We start from the raw sequence: 24,542 nt of genomic DNA, 5'->3' as shown, positions 1-24,542 counted from the left end.
GGGTGTACTGTACCGTAGTTGAATTTGTGTTCTATTTATGCTTACAGTTTATCTTAGTGATCTAGAAGTGCCAACATATTGATGTTTAAGCCATGCGTAATTAGATTCTTTATGCAAAGCTTGAAGTAGCGAATCAGCATAAAATGGAGATTTATATATTTTTCATTTGCAATTAGTTAAGAAAATAGGCGGTAAAATGTTAATATTGTAACTTTAATTTTTTTAATTTTATTAGCTTGCAAAACCAATTCGATTACAATACATTGTCACCTAAACTTTATTTTAATAATATTGTTTAACTTTTAAGCCATGATTAGCGAAGAATATCAAATACAATACTCGCATTGCTGTAGTATACCACCAAATAATATAGTATTATATTGAGATTTTCTGAATTATCTATATTATCTTTATAGAATATTACTGTATACTAAACTTGATTTTTATCGTAACACTGTGCAGTCTTATTTCTAGTTATTATAATATCAAGTATCCTACTCGCACTACCATATTTTATTAATAAATAATGTAATAAAGCATTGAATATTCAAAATTATCTTACTATTATAGGGCGCAATATTGCTTTCCAATTAAGCTTAATTTTTACTCAAGTTCTTTTCTAATTAACTTTATAGTACCTAGTGTTAATTTAAGCTGTTTCTCGCTTCATATATCCTTATTTACAGCGCTATCTTCCCGCTTCACTTTATATTTTGTAATTTTATTTCTCTACACCTGTTGGTATCGATTCTTTGCCAAATTTTGTATCTTCTGCTGCGATATCCTGTTTTTTACGGGTTATTCCTTTTTTATGTTATTATTAGTATCGCTTAGTTTCTGTTCACTCGTTGTAGCTTCTCCTTTACACCTTTTTTCTTTGAATTTTTTACTAAATCTATATTCTCTGCTTTGGGAACTTTTCTTTTTGTCCTATCAGTACTACTTTGTTCGTCTGATCTAATTCCTTGATAATAGCTACTTCGATAGCGCTTCTCAGAAAATAAAGATATAACACTCTCAATTCTTTGTGATTGGTGTTGTCCATGATGTTGGGTTGGATCATCTACATCACTATTACTCGAAGCACTGGAAGCAATTGAGGCATTGCCACTATTTTTTCCACATTCTGCTTTACTTCTTGCCCTATTGAAAAATTTTTGTCAAAAATTCGTAAATTCTTTTTATAAATTATCAGATATACGAGCCTTAAAATATACTGCATTTCACAAAGGGAACACAGTTAAGATAACTCGCCTTGACGCTTAAAACTTATAGGCAGTAGTAACATTTAGTGTGATCATAATATGCGTTATTGTCGAATAAACTAGTTAAAAGTTCAAATAATTAAACTATATATCTCTTTCCTACGTTTCTACGCATATGATATTACTTACCCTTGCTAAGCAATTAACATTTAAAATTTACAAAAGCGAGAAAGACTACCGTACTTCTATCATTTATCACCTTATAACTAAACCCGGATGTCAACAGGTGATTTAATCAAAAAATAGAAATACAATACGACCTAAAATATAAGTCTTATTATTGATCAGACATAGGCTACATACTTTTTATTGCGATGATAAAAGACAAATACGCCGATTAGAGTTAAAATCAATATCAAAACTCCCCCAGCTATACCGAAAGCAATTCCAAGTGTTGGTATAGCTGTTCAATTGATAGAAGAGTCATATGCATAATAAAATGTAAAAGCACATTTTAGATCATCCATTTTAAAATATTTCCTTCATATTCTTAATTGATATTAGGAGACAAGGACAAATCTTGCTTATTATTGCAAGATTTATTAATACTCACTGAGTACACTTGTGCTTTCGCAATATTGGCCATCAAATCCGGCTGAACAACTGTCAATAGATCACATCATGATTACTATAATTAGTCGATCTCAGGTTATGATGGCGAGGAGAAAGTGCAATAATGTAGAGATGATAACAAACTTAAAATAATTAACTAACTTGCAAAGAGAGGTGCCATTAGAGTAAAAACATGTTCCACCGTTTTTACATAGATTACTTGAACATAATGCTATAATTTAGAATTAATGATGTCACCTCTACGTTAGTAAAATTTATATTCAAGTATCAAGGAATTGAAATCAAATATGAAGTGTAGTGGAAATAAGCTACTTTATTTGCTACCATTAATTGAATTACACATTAGAATCATCTTGTATTGACTAAACTATGTATTTGGAGCAAGACTTACATCTACATTCAGTTAGGCCATTACCACTATATCCGTCTAAGCACTGGCACTGAAATCCTCCTGGTTCATTTATGCAAATACTATTGTTTGCACATCTAGATGGAACCAAGCATTCATCGATATCTAAATAGTGTATAACAGTAAGCATAGAATAAATAATAGCGTTTTCATTCAATAGTGTTACAGGAATGATCTAATAGGCATACACAATATGATCTCCTTTAAACTTACCTTGGCAATTGTTGCTTTGTAAGTCTAGTTGATAGCCATTAATACAAGTGCACCCATATGTCCCTGGTTTTTTCGTACAATTTTGCAATTTGGAACAAGAATTGGCTTGAGGATCGGCGCATTGGTCATAATCTATGGGGAAAAGCAGAATCATATAACTGTTTTTCATTTGAACTATCTTAGATCTTACCAGTATTCTGCGTAACAATGAAATTTATAGTATGTTAATCATTTATTATACTGTATAGCAACGGTATTTTTTTTTTTCTAAAAGTGTTATCTCCCGGTTAAGTTATTTATTATCATCTATCGTACCCATAAGAGTATAAGGATTTTTAGATGCACACTGTAGCCAAAATGTGATTAATTATTCTTATTTGAATTTATAGACAACATAGCCAGAACTATATATGCGTATAATATATATAATATTTTATATGCAAATAAGCTATATAAAACAAATAAAATTAAAATCGATAGGAATATTAAACTATTATTTATTAAACTTCATTATCTAAGTTGATTGCTATCATCTTGACAATACTTATTAAAAAATTTTTAAGGTACATGTCGTAATCTTAGAACAATGTAATTATTCTTGTTTAAAAGGGCAAGAAAAGTTTACAAATATCGTATTCACCCATGATATTTCAAATACAAGTGTATACGAATATGCAAGTAAAATACTGTATCTAAATACATAAAGCACTTAAAATTTTAAATAAATAGAAATCTTATGATATTGGTAATATCATGTTATAATTTTAATCATTGAACGAAATACCTTGAAAAGTAATTAGCGCAACCGGATAGTTGCCGATTTGTTTGATACTTCGATTGGTAACACTATCCAGAAATTGAGCCGTTACTGATGTAGCATTTGGTAGCAGCGTTATAGAAAAATCGATAACTATACTTCCAGGCCTTTTTAAGTATAAGAAATACAGGTGATAATACGATGTTTAATGCAATTGTACTATCAACAAAAGCGCTCTCTTTGCAAAATTATGACCATAGGGAACTAACCTCACGTTGGTAATGATCAATTGCCGAACTGTATATTGAGTTCTAATATCCGCTAATAATGCTGCATTTAGCTTTAAGAAATATAGAATACCATTAAAGCTAAAAGAATATTAGAGCATCGGATATAAATTTTCATTCTCAGCTCTACCTTATTAACGGTTTCAGTGGTTAATAATAAATAAGCCTGACTACCCTTATTGCTTAAATCAGAGGTAAATCTACCATTAAGTTTAATTTCTCCAACATAGTATAGGCCAGCTAATCATAAGATAACGTAAAATTAGTTTTTAGTTTATGGTTTATATCCACAGAAGCCCAGCTACGTACATACCTTATAGATTTTATAACAGATGTAAATAGTAATATTTATCTATTAAAATCTTTACTTAACGATTACAATGAAGCAGCTGTTGATATAAAATCTAATTGGGTGTATAGTTACGCTAATTTATAGCTTTTTGTATATGGTAATATCTTTACAAAACATAATTAAGCGCTTCCAGCGAAGAAAAAATCAATAACATCATGCAATAGTTGCGATATTTGTATCTGTAATATTGTTTTAACTATTAACATACCATGCTACTGCAGCTAGTAAAGTACTAATATTAATTTTTCGGTGAATTTTCCTACCTTTACAATGCGTTGTACTATTCGTATTGGAATCCAAATAAAATCCTTTCTTGCATGCACAATAATAACTACTAAGAGTATTATAGCAGATCTCCTCTCTCCTACAGCTTGATAAGTTGTCGCATTCGTTGATATCTAAACAAAATACAGCCATTAGCATTAGTATAGCAATGCCAAGCAAAAAAGCTTAGAATGTAGTCCTTAGTCCATCATCTAAACGGAATTAGTATCACCTGTGCAAGTAAATCCATTGCCAGTAAATCCATTTCTGCAAATACAGCGATAGCTACCAATATCGTTCTGGCACTGAGCATTGCTTGAGCAGTTGTTAATGTTATTGCATTCATTGATGTCTAAGCAATAATATTATACAGGTGCTGTTACTTAGCAAACTAATATTGCTGTAGATCTACCTAGCATTTAAGTCAATAATGCTGTAATACTATTCTTTCCCATAAGCTTACCAGTACAAACAATTCCATTTCCATCAAAACCGCTTTTACATAGACAGTTGTAACTACCAGCAAAGTTTACACAAGATGCATAGCGGTTGCATGCATTAAGCTCCGGACGGCTACATTCATCTATGTCTAAATTCAATTAAGAAATCACTAGACTGTATATTTATATGACGTAACCAGAAGCAGAATTTCGTCTGACCAATTGACTGATAAAATAATGGGAATGAATTAAATGTTAATCACATGCTGTTCATTACCTTCGCATTCTGTTCCAATAAACTGAAAGCCATCAACGCACTGGCACTCATATGAACCAGGAGTATTAGTGCAAATGGTGTTGAGGGGACAAGTCGTTATATTAGTACATTCATCAATGTCTACGATTGAATATCGTCACCCGATATAAGAAGAAAGAAATATCCTCAGTTTTAGAATTTAGCCGATATATATATACTCATATACGGTGTATATAATTTGTAATTTATAATAACCTTGGCAAGTCCTTCCATCAGCACGAAGTTGATATCCATTTCTACAGCTACATTTATAACTTCCTACCGTATTTGTGCAATTATGAGCACAGATAGTAGGATTGCTAGTGCATTCATCTTGATCTGTATTACAAATAAGCCAATTATAGACATACATATTGTATATTATTTATATATATATATATATATGTTACGCTCATTCCTAAGAATTGTGGGTGAGTAATATTATTAACAAAATCATTCTTAGGAATGGGCGTAAGCTATGCATATTTAAAATGATAATTTAGTCATTTGATACCTTGACAGGTAGCTTGATCAGTAGCTAAATTAAATCCTTCGTTGCAGCTGCAAGCTATTTTATTGTTAATCACTGCACATGTTTGTGAACAGTTATTTGAAATGGAGCTACATGATATAATAGCTATTAAAATAATTAAGGGCAAATCATTGTCAATATAACAGTATTGAGCGGATTATCATGTTACATGCAACATCTAAATGTTGTATTCTTTTATTAGCCGACAGTGTGACTTACGCGAACAAGTTCTGTTATCGCTATTTAAGCTGTATCCATGGTTGCAAGCGCAACTATAACTCCCAAAACTGTTAACACAGATTTGATGGCAAGGCTGAATGATGCTACATTCATCAATGTCTAAAACGAATCCGAGCATGTTTTTCAGTATATGTTAAGTAAATTCTTTAATGACCCTTAAAAACAAGTCTATAAGGTACGGTATGCATCCTTTATCAAATAGTGAAAGATCTGAAATATTTTAAACCTATTAAAAACATCTCTGACGGTATTCTATATTATAAAAATAATCGTGGACAATTTCTCACATTCATAAGACAAGAATAGTTAAATTTTCTCTTAAATACTAGCTGTAATGTAAGATCGAATTTAAGAATAAACTGAGTTAGGGATACCTTTGCAATCAAATTTGTTTGCATCAAGTTCAAATCCTGCATTGCAAAGACATGAATAGCATCCAACGGTATTAACGCAGGTTTGGTTACATAAACTTGCACCTGTTTCACATTCGTTAACATCTAGGAGAATACGAAAATCATGACATAGCAAAAGACAATGTTATTGACCGCTATAGCGTACAATTAGGCATATATAAGCGTAAAAATAAATGGCTCTGCGCATTAATTTGTTTATAAGTTGAGCAATAAATTATAAATTAGGGTTATAAAAATGAATCAGATACTGATATAAAAATATCAAGGTAGCGTGTTAAAATTTTCTCTTACCATAACACTTAACTCCGTCGCCTTGCAGCCCACCGGGACATAGTCCACATGTATAACCAGTAGCTGGTGCTTGCATTGGCGTACAAGTAACATTCTCATAACAAGGATTGCCAGCACACTCATCTAAATCTTGAGTACAAAACGAACCGACCCATCCTGAAGCACATTGGCAGACAGCATATCCAGTATCATTTATAGTTATTGATTCGGAACTAAAATAACAAATTATAGAAGGAATTGACTGAAGAATTTAAAATCAAATCTAGGAGAAACTATACAGATTACTATACACCCAAACCATCACACTGTACTAATATGATATTTTCTGAGGTCAATATGTTGTATCAATTCTAAAATCAATTTTATCAAATTCAACATTGGTAAAGAGAGCTTACTCGTATTGGCAGGTTCCATTATTAGCACAATAACACATGAAGATAGCTGGTTTGAATATAGCAGATAAATTGTGCGAGTTAATGACGGTAAATTCAAAGGAAATATTCTTGTAAGTGGTAACATTCCAGGTAAATACAAAAGTTTCATTATCAATTGATGCACCAGGAGGTAAATTTGCAGCATTTAATTCCAACATCTTATTGCTATTTCCATCAGAAATATTTAATACTGTAGTAAAAACTTGGCCAAAAGTTACATTAAAGATGCTTTCACCAGTTATTGTTGGCGGAAATATATCTACCGATCAAGTAAATGAATGACCTCAAATGCACGATTTAATATGCAAAATTGTTTAATTTCTGCTAATAATAGCAGAATTGAAAGGTATTGCTGTAGTTGGTTTACTTACTTATATCTTTCTGTGCAGTCGCGATACTTTCTGAAACGTTCTTACTCCCAACAGCGACAGCTAAACTTAAAGTTTCTGCCGCATCAAATAGACAAGCAGCATCTCCGTTACAAGATTTGACAGCTTCATCTCTGAGTTGAGTATTATTTTCAAATAAGGAATTGATATCCTTGGAGAAATTTGGTACAAAAGACGGATCACTGTAGTAACCGGGTCCCCTACCAGGAGGATAAGTAAATAACGACGCGTTTCCGTCGATTTGCCCTATAAAAGTAAATAACTGATAGACTTAGAGTGGAACAAAACAACTGTTCTACTGCACTCGTATATAAATAAATACTAGCATGTAACGCTCATAAAATGCATAAGGTGTAGCATTGCTATAGGAAACATTTCTGGTATTTAATTATTTTACTGAAGGCTTATAATGAAAATTTTTCTCATAGATTATCATATTAAACATCACAAAATGATTATAAATGTAAAGCATATTTACGTAGAGCATCTTTAGATACATCTAGTATAAAAAGATAAACAACTACGGCATTATGAGAAATAGGACGCTCATCACAGATATTGCTTACACAATTGACCAAACTGATGATAAATTTCTTCATCTGTTGCGTTGATACTCAGATAAGTTCCATCGGGGCGCAAGAAATCGTCCGTTACATTGCCATTATAGGTACCTAGTAGACCTTTAGTAATACCTAATAATGATGATGATGTTACGATCGATGCAACCAAGGTTTCTGTTACTGCCTGAATTTCTGCAGATATGCCCGATGTAAACGAAATAATGTAAGTTGTGCTTGATTTCGATATCTCTATATTGTTAAATGATAGCACTGTTCCATTCATTAAATGACTATCATTGTAGGTAGAATTTTTATTAATAATGATCGCGATCGTATTGCTGTTTTCATTAAGTTTGACTTCAACAGTATCTGAATCATTTTTCGACATTGCAAAAGATGTGTAAATAGTTGCTTTAGCTAATTTGGTAGTATTAGCAATGAAAGGTCTTTTTGTACGTCCTTGAAAAGTAAAATAATTATTTTCCGACCGTATTAGGGTGTATTCTCCAACTCCATTGAAACTGTATTTTTTCCCATCTAATGTTTCAACGTGTGGATCACCCCACATCCATGCTATAATATGAAATACATTAGCAAAATACCAGCATTTAAATCTATCCGATATACAATATTAATGAGAGCTTACTATTTTTTCTAACTCATAACAAGGAAAGGAAAAATGAATAGAACGAAATGTACTTACACCAACGAGGTGGCCTGTAAAATCGGCATGTGTCGATTGGCCTTCTAATTCGATATAAATAACATAATCGCGACAATTTACAACACGCACTATAAGCTTCTTCATCGTTTTGCCGAAGTGAACGAGTTACATAAGTGAACGAGCTACCGCCTGGATAAGAACGTATTAATGCTCCTGCCGTATTTCTATTAGTAGAATAACAGCAACGTTGTTGGACCTATAAAATAATAAACAACCAAGTTTGAAGAAAATATAGGGACTACTATTTTCTAATTTGTATTCAACTATAAAATAGCCACACACCCTTGGCGGTCTCGACCATAAGTAGAAGTATGTCCTTGGCCAAAACCACCACCATCCCCAACCTGGAAAGGAAAATCGAGATATAGCACAACCGGTTCTTCGGTTATAAATAAATCTAGGATCTAGAATTGCTTGTGCTGCTCGACATGGACAGGCTGGCAATGTTCGTCGATAATAAACAGAATAGGCTTGAGCATAATACCAGCGAGTACAGCGTCTAGCGTAATTAACATGTTTAATATCGGGATCATCTAATCGGAATGCCCATTTACCAATTTCTCCAGTATTGCCTCGATATTGATCAATTCTGAGAAGGTTTTGATCTCTTCTTTGCGACCAAGGTATTTCGTAATAAAAAGGTGCTACACCATAAGAATAGCCGACACGTGCTCTTATCCATGGGGTTCTTTTCCACCAGTTAAAACCATTGACTTCATAGTTAAACAAGCCGAAAAGATTTTCTCCGTTTGATATCAATACTAATTGGAATGTATTATACTATTTGATGTTTTTGATGAGAAAAAATATTAGTTGTAATATTAGTTCAAGATTATTTAGTATTTCATTAATTATAGGTACATTACATAATTTTTAGTGTGCAATGAAAATAGCTTCAAATCCAAGGTCAATCACCAGTCTAATACTATCGTAGTATTACTTTAAGTATCGAAATTAAGAATATATAATAGCATAATCGCTATGCATAGGGTATTAGCAAGTATAAAACTCCCTCTCGCAAAGACGTGTATACTGTATTGGTGTGTTAATGCTTTCGAGATATTAGAGAATAAGTCTAGGTTAGAATTTAGTTTAATTCTGTTTTACCATTATCATATCATACGTTCATTAACATTTGTACTACAAGAATTGCTATAAACCAAAGGTTAATTATAATTATTAGCCTTTAGCTCTAAATAATGATGTGTTAATAATCCAAAAATGCTATAAATGCGTACTGATAGCTGCCAAAGACTATTTAACCTACCTTACGAGGAGGATAACGCCAATAATACCAGAAAGGGTAAGGAACTACTTTATACCAAGTGATAACAATTACATGAGTTGCTGAAAAGTTACTTACTACCTCACGAAATACACCATAAATAGCATTATTGGGATTCTGTGCTGCAATCTGTTGAAATTGTTGGACATCATTCGTGGCATTTTTAATAATTTCTTTAGCTATTGGAGTATTTTGATAGCTAAAATACTGCTGATAATAAACACTAGATAAACTTTGACTTCGAAGATCACAATCAGCAAAATAAGGCGCAATTATAGCTCGGTTAAATGGTCTTGGAAATCTTCTAGGTCTAAAACCAAGATACGGAAATCCCAACGAAACGAGACCATCGGCAGATATCTTGTGAATGAAAATAAATTATAATTTTTTCAATCATGATAAGAGCTCGAAAAATGGACCACGTAATGCAACGGCATTACCATAAAAGTTAACTATGTCATGCAGAGCTCTCTTAGACGAGTTTAATTAATGTTGTACCTCACTGAAAAAGGATCTAAATGAAAACTTACGGCACCATTGACTGATTAGTTTTAGATAGTAAAGAAAACAATCTTGTAGCGTAGCCACAACTTTAGTCATTGACGGTTAGTATAAATCTGTTTAATGACTAATATTTCATTTTTCCAGCTATTGCAGTATATGTAGGTAATTCTAGGGGCACTCAAACTAATACAGAATGATCTCATGCTGACGTTGCTTAATATAGACTACCCTTATCTGCCTAAAATTAGTATTTTATGCTAGCTTATACATTAATATCATGTAGCACATACATAAATTCCTCGATACGATGTCTGGACAAAATAAATTGGTTCTGATAAGTATAAATAAAGCGATCCCTGATCAGTGCGACCGAATGAGCGATCACCAAATTGCAACCCGTATGGATATAGTCTAGTTCCTGAGATAATAGAGTCACCATAGAACATTAGGTTATACGTCGAGTCGTTCGCCGAAAATTTTTATTCAGTTAAATCACGATAAAATTGATAAGATGCTTACCTTCCCGAAAACAATAGATTCCGTTACCTTGCAAGCCATAATTACAGGTACAATAATAAGAGCCAGCGGTATTGTAACAGGTTGCCAAACTGCTGCAATTATGTAAGCCATTGCATTCATTGATATCTGAGTTTTGTTTTATACAATAAAATTATAATTCTTATTAAAACTTTTAAATATCTTATTAAACTGAGGAAATATACATGTTGATACTTTCTAAGAATTTAAATAACCTGAACAGCTTGTGCCACTACCGATATAACCAGAGCGACAATTACATTCATATGAACCAAGAATATTGCTACAAATAGCTTGTTGATGACATTGGTGCTGATTTGTTGCACATTCATCAACATCTAGCAGGCAGATGAAGTTCAATATTATATTTATTGCTAAATTACAATTGTATTTTTGCTGAATATACCTGTACAATGTGTGCCATTGCCACTAAAACCGGTTAGACATAAACAATTAAATGAGCCAATATTATTATGACAGGTACTATTGGGGTGGCAACGATTGCCATTTTTGCATTCATTGACGTCTAAAAAGGCAAATTATCATATCAGAGCTAATCAAATCTATATAAATTCAAGTTTCAGCTATAACGGTACTAAGTTAAAATTACCTTCACAAATTGTACCATTTCCTGTATATCCGACCCTACAAAAACACTCATAAGAGCCAATTCCATTGATACAGTTCGCCTGGCTATGACAATTATGTTGGTTTGCTAAACATTCATCAATATCTAAAAGAAAGCCATCATCAAATACTTTAGAGAAATTTAAGTTTTATTGCTGAGAAGATTTTAATGTGCCCGTGAACTGTCACTTTTATTTGTTTTACTTGGTTAGCAAATAAAACAGTTACTAGAACCTTTCGAAAATTAGATACTGTTAAAATTATGATTTTCTTTAGAATTATAATTGATACTCGCCTACATGAGTAACTAATTAATAGAGTACAATAAAATCTTACCTTCGCAAAGGGTGCCGCTACCCGAAAATCCATTTATGCATTGGCACTGGTAAGATCCAATGTTATTTATACATATAGATCTATTATGACATTTATGCTGATTTGTCACACATTCGTCTATATCTAATGCAGAAAGATATCGATGTTTCATTTAAGAATCATATTAATGATCGATCATTAGAATAATAATTAAATTAATAGATTACTGTAAATATCTTACCTTCACAAAGCGTACCGTTACCCAAAAATCCATTTATGCATCGGCATTGGTAAGATCCAACGTTATTTATACATACAGATTTATTATGACATCCATGTTCAATTGCCACACATTCATCTATATCTGATGCAGAAAAATATCGATATTTCATTTGAGAATCATATTAGAAACATATATATCTATATATATACTGTATATATATAATCGAGGTAATAGAGTAACAAGGAAGTTAATAAATTACATTAAAATCTTACCTTTACAAAGCGTGCCGTTACCCGAAAATCCTCTTATGCATTGGCATTGATAAGATCCAATGTTATTTATACATATAGATCTATTATGACATCCATGTGCATTTGTTACACATTCGTCTATATCTAATGTAGAAAAATATTGATAATTCGTCTAAGAATCATATTAACAACTTAAATAATCGCTTATTAGAATAATAAGCAAATTAATAAAAGATAAACACATTTTACCTTCACAAAGCGTGCCGTTACCCGAAAATCCGTTTATGCACTGGCATTGATAGGATCCAATGTTATTAATACATATAGATCTATTATGACATCTATGTTCATTAGCCAGACATTCGTCTATATCTAATGTAGAATAGTATCGGTAATTCATCTTAGAACCAAGTTTACTTCCGATCATTTGAATAAATGAGTAAATCAGTAGAGTATAACAAAACCTTACCTTCACAAAATGTGCCATTACCCGAAAATCCGTTTATGCATTGACATTGATAAGATCCAATGTTATTTATACATATAGATTTATTATGACATCCATGTTGGTTTAATGCACATTCGTCTATGTCTAATGTAGATTAGTAATGTTAGACTATCTGAGAATCATATTAAAAATTAATTATTCGAATAACGGGCAAATTAATAAAAAACAATATATTTTTACCTTCACAAAACGTGCCGTTATCCGAAAATCCGTTTATGCATTGGCATTGATAAGATCCAATGTTATTTATACATATAGATCTATTATGGCATTCATGTTGGTTTATTGCGCATTCATCTATATCTGATGTAAAAGAGTAATGTTAGTTTACCTGTAATTCACATTAAAAGTCGATTATCTGAGTAGAGGACAAATTAACAAAAGATACTATATCTTTACCTTCACAAAGCGTGCCGTTACCCGAAAATCCATTCATACATTGGCATTGGTAAGATCCAATGGTATTAATACATATAGATCTATTATGACACCCATGTTGGTTTAATGCACATTCATCTTTATCTGATATAGAATAGTATCGATCGTATAAGAATTAAGTTTATTTTCGATCATATAAATAAGTAAATTAATGGAGTATGATAAAACCTTACCGTCACAAAATGTGCCGTTACCCGAAAATCCGTTTATGCATTGACACTGATAAGATCCAATGTTATTTATACATATAGATCTATTATGACATCTATCTTCATTTATCACGCATTCATTTATATCTAATATTGAATAATGTAAATTTTTCGTCCAAAAATCATATTAACAATCAATTATTAGCATAGTAAGCAAATTAATAATATAAGATAATATGTTTTTACCTTCACAAAATGTGCCGTTGCCCGAAAATCCCTTTATGCATTGGCATTGATAAGATCCAATGATATTAATACACATAGATTTATTATGACATCGATATTGGTTCATTGTGCATTCATCTATATCTAATGTAGAGTAGTGATGTTAGTTTATCTGAGAGTCATACTAATAATCAATCGTTTGAGTAGCAAGAAATAGGAGACAATATGCAATATTTTTACCTTCGCAAAGCGTGCCGTTACCCGAAAATCCGCTCATGCATTGGCATTGGTAAGATCCAATGTTATTAATGCATACAGATCTATTAGGACATTCATGTTGGTTTTTTGCACATTCGTCTATATCTAATGTAAAATGATGCCGTAGCGATTTGTAATATGAGAATCATTCTGTAAGAATAGAGCAGTGTAACAAATACGTAGAACTAAAATCTGCAACGTTGTAGATATAATAGCTAAATCACCTGCGCAATAAGTTCCATTTCCTGTAAATCCCGAACGGCATAAGCAATTGTATAATCCAGAAGTATTAATACAGTCTGCTTTAGAATGGCATAAATTGGTATTTATCGAACAATCGTAGATATCAGGTAGCCTTGAGGAGGTTACTGAAGTTATAGAGGTAGGATTAGTATGAGGTCAATGCACAGCTCATTTTCTCATGAAAGAGATACAATATAAGCGAATATTGTCGTATAGAGTTAGAATCACTATTGTTTACCTTCTGAAGTAGTCGACGGTGCAATAGTTGTTGATTCCAATAGTATTGGATGTACCACATAGGTAGTAGAAGGATAACTTGTCTCAATACTTGTGGAAATAACGGTAATGGATCCTTCAGAAGAGATGATATTTGAATGAAAGGATACCAAGTCTGTAGCTACGTCATATATGAGAGAATCAGTCAAATTTGAGTATAATACATGAGTGCATTCAATGATTTCACACGATTTAAAGAGTTGTATTTTACATCTACTGTAGACTCTACAGTCAAACTACTGATACAATACCTAAACTTGAGAGTGTCATCGAATATTTAGAAAAGGATGGTGATGAAATTGCCAATGGCATACTGGATAAAAAGGTATTGGAAATAAAATCGTATGAATGTGATAAACTTTGATTAATTGATAGAGAAATGATTGAATACTCTGACAATGAAATCGACGTAACTAAATCTGATGATAAAGAAGGCTTTGCAGAGATTAGCAGATCGATGAAAGATGAACTCTTATTAAATCTTGTAGGATAATATATAGAAGTAGTCGAAATGGAAAATTCTGGAGTGGTAGAAACAATATCATGGGGTGGCTCAATCGAAGATTTGATCAAGCTATCTAAAGTTAGTGTCGAGGTAAGCTTCAGCTCTGATCTTTGGATTGGAGTAGTCGAAAAGATGTCGGGAGTTATTAGCGCAGAAGAATAGATGGAGCTTAGTAATCCTGTTTTACTGCTAAATATTGATAAATAAGATGATGATACAATCGAATACTCAGATTGAAGTAGGGAAAAAGCAAAACTACTATCAAGGCTGAGCCCTGTCGAAGTGGTATACATTTCCGATACAGTGGAAAATTCAGATTGCGGGGTAGAAAAAGTGATAACTTGATCAAGTTTTACCGAATTCGGGTATTTCATCAGACTGCTAACATCTGAAAATAAATATGAGGATATACGAGTCGATGACGAAATCATGGTAAGCATGGATTGTTGAATTGAAGTAGCCAAAATGCTATCTGTAGAAGATTGAATCGAGCTCCGCAATTCGCTAGATGGACTATTTCTACTAGAATATAAAGAATAGGTAGCAATTGGTATCGAAGTCATTGAAGAATCAGCAACAAGGAAACTGCTACTAGTGTCTGAGTAATGGAATATGTCTGATGTTGGAGTAAATACCAATGTCTTCGTATCTTGCAATAATGATGATAGTACGCTAGTCGATGGTGTTAATAAGCTAACGTTACCACTTTTAACTTGAAAATCTTTGAAAACAATAGAGCTTTCAATAATATTGATCGTTGATAACGATGGAGGTAGAGTTTTTTCGGAAAATCCAGTAATCTCTAAAATTAAATATACAATCAATAGTATTAAACCATAGTGTTATTATTGACTAAGAAATATTTCCTAAAAAGCTATTTGTGATTAATTTTATTAGAAAAACGCTTAGAAATGAGCATTGCTATAAGGTAATTTCTACTTATTTACTTTTATAGTACTGACATCTTATAATATCCTAAAGAGCAACAAAAATATGCATGCAGAAAAATTTCTTATATATTTTCTAACAATTAAGCGTAAAAACTTAGTTTAATAGCAATATAAACATCTTACGGTAAATTCAAACCTGATGAGTATGGTCTTTCTTGAAATGATAATACTGATTGATCTTCCGATGTCACAAGCGTACTAAGTTGTTGACTTGATATAACTAACGACGTCGCACTTTGATTTTCTATCTCTGTTAACGTTATTGTCGACGTAAGTATATCTTGTAATAAAGAGATTATACGACTAACACTAGTATCGACTGAGTAAGCAGATACATAGCTTGTTTGCGACTGGAGACTATCGTAGATAGGCGAGCTTGTAATAATGTTCGGCGATAGCGTCGATAGAATATCGTTAAATGTTTCAGTATTATCTTCTTCGTCGTCGTAAGCTATAGAGTATATTACGATATACGTAGAAAACGCGTATTATTATTATATTTCTGTAATACTACGTTAATCGTATATATCTATTTTAAGTTAGCTATAGCTATTTATACACACGTTACAGCGTCTATACATTCTGATAAGTATTTAGTATAATCTCTAACCTGTCGACGATAACATAGATGTAGTTTCTTGTCTATTCTCTAGTAATGATGACTCTAAGAGATCTTTCGACGTTATAAGAGTACTTACTTGTTGACTTGATATAACTAACGACGTCGCACTTTGATTTTCTATCTCTGTTAACGTTATTGTCGACGTAAGTATATCTTGTAATAAAGAGATTATACGACTAACACTAGTATCGACTGAGTAAGCAGATACATAGCTTGTTTGCGACTGGAGACTATCGTAGATAGGCGAGCTTGTAATAATGTTCGGCGATAGCGTCGATAGAATATCGTTAGATGTTTCAGTATTATCTTCTTCGTCGTCGTAAGCTATAGAGTATATTACGATATACGTAGAAAACGCGTATTATTATTATATTTCTGTAATACTACGTTAATCGTATATATCTATTTTAAGTTAGCTATAGCTATTTATACACACGTTACAGCGTCTTTACATTCTGATAAGTATTTAGTATAATCTCTAACCTGTCGACGATAACATAGATGTAGTTTCTTGTCTATTCTCTAGTAATGATGACTCTAAGAGATCTTTCGACGTTATAAGAGTACTTACTTGTTGACTTGATATAACTAACGACGTCGCACTTTGATTTTCTATCTCTGTTAACGTTATTGTCGACGTAAGTATATCTTGTAATAAAGATATTATACGACTAACACTAGTATCGACTGAGTAAGCAGATACATAGCTTGTTTGCGACTGGAGACTATCGTAGATAGGCGAGCTTGTAATAATGTTCGACGATAGCGTCGATAGAATATCGTTAAATGTTTCAGTATTATCTTCTTCGTCGTCGTAAGCTATAGAGTATATTACGATATACGTAGAAAACGCGTATTATTATTATATTTCTGTAATACTACGTTAATCGTATATATCTATATAGCTATTTATACACACGTTACAGCGTCTATACATTCTAATATGTATTTAGTATAATCTCTAACCTGTCGACGATAACATAGATGTAGTTTCTTGTCTATTCTCTAGTAATGATGACTCCAAGAGATCTTTCGACGTTATAAGAGTGCTTACTTGTTGACTTGATATAGCTAACGACGTCGCACTTTGACTTTCTATCTCTGTTAACGTTATTATACGACTAACACTAGTATCGACTGAGTAAGCAGATACATAGCTTATTTGCGATTGGAGACTATCGTAGATAGGTGAGCTTGTAATAATGTTCGGCGATAGCGTCGATAGAATATCGTTAAATGTTTCAGTATTATCTTCTTCGTCGTCGTAAGCTATAGAGTATATTACGATATACGTAGAAAATGCGTATTATTATTATATTTCTGTAATACTACGTTAATCGTATATATCTATTTTAAGTTAGCTATAGCTATTTATACACACGTTACAGCGTCTATACATTCTAATATGTATTTAGTATAATCGCTAACCTGTCGACGATAACATAGATATAGTTTCTTGTCTATTCTCTAGTAATGATGACTCTAAGAGATCTTTCGACGTTATAAGAGTACTTACTTGTTGACTTGATATAACTAACGACGTCGCACTTTGACTTTCTATCTCTGTTAACGTTATTGTCGACGTAAGTATATCTTGTAATAAAGATATTATACGACTAACACTAGTATCGACTGAGTAAGCAGATACATAGCTTGTTTGCGACTGGAGACTATCGTAGATAGGCGAGCTTGTAATAATGTTCGACGATAGCGTCGATAGAATATCGTTAGATGTTTCAGTATTATCTTCTTCGTCGTCGTAAGCTATAGAGTATATTACGATATACGTAGAAAACGCGTATTATTATTATATTTCTGTAATACTACGTTAATCGTATATATCTATTTTAAGTTAGCTATAGCTATTTATACACACGTTACAGCGTCTATACACTCTGATAGTATTTAGTATAATCTCTAACCTGTCGACGATAACATAGATGTAGTTTCTTGTCTATTCTCTAGTAATGATGACTCTAAGAGATCTTTCGACGTTATAAGAGTACTTACTTGTTGACTTGATATAACTAACGACGTCGCACTTTGACTTTCTATCTCTGTTAACGTTATTGTCGACGTAAGTATATCTTGTAATAAAGATATTATACGACTAACACTAGTATCGACTGAGTAAGCAGATACATAGCTTGTTTGCGACTGGAGACTATCGTAGATAGGCGAGCTTGTAATAATGTTCGACGATAGCGTCGATAGAATATCGTTAGACGTTTCCGTATTATCTTCTTCGTCGTCGTAAGCTATAGAGTATATTACGATATACGTAGAAAACGCGTATTATTATTATATTTCTGTAATACTACGTTAATCGTATATATCTATTTTAAGTTAGCTATAACTATTTATACACGCGTTACAGCGTCTATACATTCTGATATGCATGTAGTATAATCTCTAACCTGTCGACGATAACATAGATGTAGTTTCTTGTCTATTCTCTAGTAATGATGACTCTAAGAGATCTTTCGACGTTATAAGAGTACTTACTTGTTGACTTGATATAACTAACGACGTCGCACTTTGACTTTCTATCTCTGTTAACGTTATTGTCGACGTAAGTATATCTTGTAATAAAGATATTATACGACTAACACTAGTATCGACTGAGTAAGCAGATACATAGCTTGTTTGCGACTGGAGACTATCGTAGATAGGCGAGCTTGTAATAATGTTCGGCGATAGCGTCGACAGAATATCGCTAGATTTTTCAATAGTATCATAGTCTGAAAGTTAAATAGTATACGTAAGTATAAATATTTTCATATTTTTTATATCTTTACGCAGCATTATTTATAAATGCTAACTCACTTTTTTAACAAACATTTACGATATGCTTAGGTATCAACTATTAATTTCTATTCACTTCAGTACGTATTTAATATCCATGTATTAATATTATGTATGAGTACAACCTCTAACCTGTTAACGTTGCAGTCGTACTTATTAGAGTGTTTTCCAATGATGATGATTTTAAGTGATTTTTCGACGTTGCAAATGTACTAACTTGTTGATTTACTGTAATTATTTCTGTTATAATTCGACTATCTATCTCTAACGATATTACTGACGATGCCTTTACATCTTGTAATAAAGATGGTATATCATTGGATGATTGGGTATTTACATCGCCTATTTGCAGTTGGAAGCTACTATAGGTAGTGGCACTTGTAATAATATCATTGTTCGATGATAATGTTGACAGAGTTTGGGTAGATAATTCGATATCGCCATGTTCTATAAAGGAATATCCGTATTTATAAATATGTTTTATGAATTAAAAATACTAACTATGCAAGAAATTGATTTGTGTTATTTTATATTTAAAATCCCTTATGTACTACAATAAATATATCACTTTTCACGATGTCTAGTAACTTATTGATGATATTATGCTCGCGCTCATTGTCTTTCCTTCAATGATTATACAGTATTGCTGGTTTATCTTCAATCGATACGGATATATTAACTTGATGACTGGCTGTAATTACAGTATTAACCCTATGAATTGCAGGTACTATTGTCGATGCCAGTGCATCTTAAAATAAATAAGATGGTCGATAACTTTCATAGGATGTCACTGAACGGTTTAATATTATCATATTCACTACAGTATACTGTATACTAATTAAGATATATGCGTGTATTGATCACGTGTAGCTTAATTTATCGTACTTTCTACGTCAAACTCTCAATATACTTAGAGTATACGCGCATACAGTATACCACATTTAGTCGTAACAGCATATAGTCAATATTCGATATAATCTCATATATGAACATAATATCTAACCTGTTAATGATATAACATTCGTAATTGTCTGCTTTTCGTCCGCTAATGAGGATGATACTAATCGGTATTCTGATACTATACAAGTATAACAATTGTAATAAAGGAGTTAGTCTATAGGATACAGAGATTAATAGCGAGTTTCATCAGATCAATACAGTATGATCTTCTAAAATCGTTTAGAAAATCTAAATAAACAAGAAAATGTTTAAATCAACGCTAGTAGAAGTAATACAAATAGCACTAAATATTTGGTCCCTTCAGGCTTTATTAACTACGAGTAAAATATTTATAATTGAGCAAACGGCAGTTAATAAGGAAGGATATTTGAGTAATAAAATCATACAGTTTCTATTTAATGCTTCAGAGTAGCATAAGCTGCTAGATAAAAGCTATCAATTGCATAATGGTTGAAATGAAAGGCGGTTATGTGATTGATCAGGAATAAAATTAGAAAGACGCATTCGACTTGATTGAAACTTACAGTAACACAGCACAATATTTCAAATCGAGTTTAATCTTACAAATGAGAATCAAATCTTTCGTATTTCTAACCTTTCAAAAATTAAATCGACTGTACGTATAGTACATTGACATGTACATATAACGTAAATAAATGGTAGAGGAATATTTGATTTACTATCATACTAACCATCGGCGTTTTCATTTGATTGAATAACCAATTCACTGTGAACTTCATTCGAATTTAAGATATCGCCTGATGACAGCCAACATAAATAAGGTAGTCAAAGAAGCAACAATTTAAAATTGATTACATCTAAGTACGCTCTTAACCATAGTAAACGACTAATCATTAATTTAATTATAGCTTATGTTTAGAATTTGGTATTAAAATAATCTTTAAAAATTAATTTTTACGACTAAGATTAATGGGGATTAGCTTTGCAAACTTTAGCTGCAGATATAACGTAGATGATGACTAAAATTTATTTATTTGTACTTACAATCTTTTTCAGTGTAGTTACTTGATTATATCATGATTAAGGTTTTTGATAATTTCTAATAAGTATTTTAAAATTTTAGATCTTACCTAGCGTTTTACTATACTGAAATGAGGTTATCAAGAGCGAGTAAATCAGTAGCCAAAGCAATGACGATGAGACTCTAGTTGAAATACTTTTCTCCATTTCCAATTAGCATAATTTGATCAGAGCTTTCCTAAAATTAAGAGATTAGTAAAACAAAACTAACTAGGTCTTTTATCATCTTCATTAATACATCATACTTTGATAAAGATCTAAATCAGTAATTAAACTACTTTGCTTTTCGAGCTCGTTTCCAGTAGTCTTCAGATACAGCAATTATGCAGTCAATAAATAGCAGCCGTGGGATGAATCGAAGCGACCGTTGGATTGTTGCTTTCGCTAAAAATATTATTAGCTATAAACAGAGCTGTATAATTATCCAAGAAGCATTATTGTATTAAGACATTCTAATATTCGTTTAGTTTAATAACTTTTTTCTTCTATGTCTAGACTTGTAGTCTTAATTACTTTACAGGTGTGTTTAGATGTGATATCGTGCAGAGCCATGATGGACAACTGACAATCGCCTTCTTGCATTAAGACATTGAAATTTTGGATCTGTGCGGGAGTCTACTCTCCATATTCTAAATGTAATATAATCAAAGGCCCAGGGCGTTGTCAAAGTCATTATCCTATTCTTTTCCTACTGAAATACGTAATGTATAACTTGCTATCAAAGAGCTTTTATATACAGTTACCTTAGGTACGATTTTTGATTCATTCCTTTAGGGCGATAGTCACATATTAGGACGTATTCATTCTTCTCAATTTAGTATTAGTTTAGTCAGTTTAAATTACGTCCACTTACGTAACCTAAGAACTGCTACCTACTGCGCTTCTATGTACAGTAGTGCAGTCTAAACTAGAACCATTTTTATGGCAGGAATGGTCGGCTTATATATCTGCCAATGTACTTTTATTTTGTTTGTAAGCAGCTGTATGAGTGCCCAATAAACTGGGTAATTTCGATATTTTAGTCTTTATGTACTTTTAAGCTATTTGATGCTCCTTTAGTCCTTTTTACATCTGTATGCCTTCCGAACCCTCAATAAAACCTAGCTTTATCAGGACACGATCTTGGCCGATGAGTCCTCTTATTGATTTGTAAGACGTCAAAGCGATTTCTATTTCCTTATCAGTAAAATTCGAGCCAGGGGTTCAACATTTTACAATTGTTAAGGATCTTCCGGGCAAAACATCGGATTTACTATTATTACTGCAATGCTTATATTAAGTAAAGTCATGAAGTAATTAATCTATAGTAACTACCTTATGATGAGCTGATTGTAGCTCTTTATGCAGTATGTGCATATCCATATGAAATAATTGATAATCCGAATCTACTTTGAAATTCATTCTTCTAAATGAACTCGCTAGGTATGAAAGTCCATACTAGGACTGAATACTCATTCAGTCCTTCTCGACCGTAGAATAATTCTTTTTAGTTTGTATTAACTTTATCCTGGCATAAGCTATCGGATATCATGTATAACACCATCACAAACCAGCTCTGTAATGAGATAAAGATAAAGCTAATCCTACAAATCTTCTCCCTGAATTACGTATTAGGTTACTAAAATCCGTTTAAGAACCAATTAGGGACACTAATTCCTAATTCTACAGATTCTCAGTGTTTTGTACGTTCTAACATTACGTTAAGCACTAAAAATTAAAACTAGCTTCATTATATAAAATGCTCACCTTATATACGCATACCTTTACCACTAGCTAGAAGTTACAATTAGTATCAATAGCGCCTATAAAATCAAGCAATAGATGCATATCTAAATACCTAATTAATACGATAATATTTAAGAATATAGATCTCAGATAACTAACACAAGACTGTTAGATTACAATATACCTATTCACAGAATCATCAAGTTATAATATACAATCTAATGTGAATTAGTCACAACTACATACACCACAAGACGTGTAAAGTAAAACTATCTTGTAATCTAAATAAAGCTAAATCACTAAACATCGCTAACTTCTCCACGGTGAGATAGCACTATAACAAACACCCTGGTACTCTAATTCTAGGCCGTATAATTAGTTTGCTGTAAATAGTCTCTGCATGTGTGGGGTTAATAATACAATGAATGTTCCATTATTTCTCGCAGTAAAAATGATTTGTAGCATATTATTCAGTACAATATTCTGTGGGTATACAGGAAAGAAACTAAAAGAAGCCACAATCAACTCCCTTCATGATATTCTTATAAAGTTAGAAAAAGGGCTAGCTGCAATGTAATTTTTATCAAAATTAATGGAATTCGTCTTTTAATCTTGACAACAACATAGACTGAAATGTTTGAATAATTTGGTAAAACTTTACTAAAATCAGTCATTAGCCAAATAATCTAATCTAGGAAGCTGGTTTTATGAAACGATCTCTTCTGCAAATGGAAATAAATAACAGAATCGTTTTGATTTATTGATCTTGATGACAAACTGAAACAGCATTTACTTGATAATACTTTCCTCTTTTATCTGCAATATTTTTCCAGCTGACAGAAATTTGGATATAACAATAATTTTATTATTCAAACTACGCGTACTATTCAGCCAGAGGCATGGTATTTCTCTATCACAGTCATAAAAATAACTTAGCTATGGATTTATAGTTTAAGATAACATTTTGTTTTGAACTTGCTTATAAGTATGAAATGCTACTTTAGGAGCAAATCCTTATGATACCGTGACAGAATAGTAATATATCTCAAATAAGTACTTGAAGCGATAGAGCTCGTAAATAATTATAATCGAGATAAATTCATATATAAGATTGTTTATTGCCTCAAATATCTATATGTGATGGCTTAACTTTTTAATAACACCTTTCTTATTAAAAATATCCTTATAACGTAGTAAGTATGATCAAAACGGCTAATAAAGTATATAAGCCGGATAATGATCAACAAAAGCGTTTTGCGTGTTATACTGTGATGTGTGTTTGTGTGCACTTCATAAAGATTCCAGTTATTGAAGGCTAGGAAGTAGTCTTGCAGATTAAAGCATAAGTATCGAGTTTTTTCCTTATGTCGCAAATTTTAGCTTACAATATATTGCAGACACTTATACCGTACGTAGGCTCCAGTACAAACAAAGTAGTATAATATCATATGTTATAGTATTTAGTAATTTATACAAAGTCTAGAGAGTTTAAATACTCCTGTGTTTGATTTAGGACACTCTTGCATCATTTCATGATGCAGTAACAGCTTTTCTAATGTAAACTTTACCAAAATGGGAGATGTCTTTAGTCTCACGCCACAAATGTTGTAGACATTTGTGAATTTAATATTGCTGCTATTCAATTACACATGGTGTA

General features: G+C 32.1%; 1 protein-coding gene across 1 annotated transcript; it reads right to left on the bottom strand.

Annotated features, from left to right (window-relative positions):
* Positions 1–830: 830 nt before the first annotated feature.
* TRIADDRAFT_53733 (uncharacterized protein) lies at positions 831–21,712 on the bottom strand (the record flags this gene model as incomplete). The annotated part of the gene is made up of 52 exons (XM_002109534.1): positions 831–1,143; positions 1,569–1,668; positions 1,819–1,868; positions 1,980–2,049; positions 2,230–2,352; positions 2,461–2,592; positions 3,245–3,384; positions 3,487–3,557; positions 3,635–3,744; positions 4,120–4,254; positions 4,353–4,472; positions 4,584–4,709; positions 4,838–4,957; positions 5,072–5,194; positions 5,370–5,492; positions 6,002–6,124; positions 6,332–6,543; positions 6,727–7,024; positions 7,137–7,400; positions 7,721–8,287; positions 8,418–8,634; positions 8,721–9,218; positions 9,706–10,083; positions 10,518–10,645; positions 10,747–10,872; positions 10,980–11,102; positions 11,171–11,290; positions 11,375–11,497; positions 11,728–11,850; positions 11,948–12,070; positions 12,202–12,324; positions 12,430–12,552; positions 12,650–12,772; positions 12,869–12,991; positions 13,088–13,210; positions 13,300–13,422; positions 13,522–13,644; positions 13,741–13,863; positions 13,983–14,126; positions 14,240–14,398; positions 15,486–15,584; positions 15,869–16,183; positions 16,343–16,678; positions 16,838–17,173; positions 17,321–17,623; positions 17,783–18,118; positions 18,277–18,612; positions 18,772–19,095; positions 19,292–19,606; positions 20,163–20,237; positions 20,812–20,877; positions 21,637–21,712. The coding sequence occupies 52 exons, from the start codon at positions 21,710–21,712 to the stop codon at positions 831–833; spliced, it is 9,483 nt and encodes a 3,160-aa protein (XP_002109570.1).
* Between the last annotated feature and the right edge of the window lie 2,830 nt (positions 21,713–24,542).

This window comes from Trichoplax adhaerens, genomic scaffold (genome assembly GCF_000150275.1).
Source record: "Trichoplax adhaerens TRIADscaffold_2 genomic scaffold, whole genome shotgun sequence".
NCBI lineage: Eukaryota > Metazoa > Placozoa > Uniplacotomia > Trichoplacea > Trichoplacidae > Trichoplax > Trichoplax adhaerens.
This window is presented reverse-complemented; position numbering and strand designations above follow the sequence as displayed.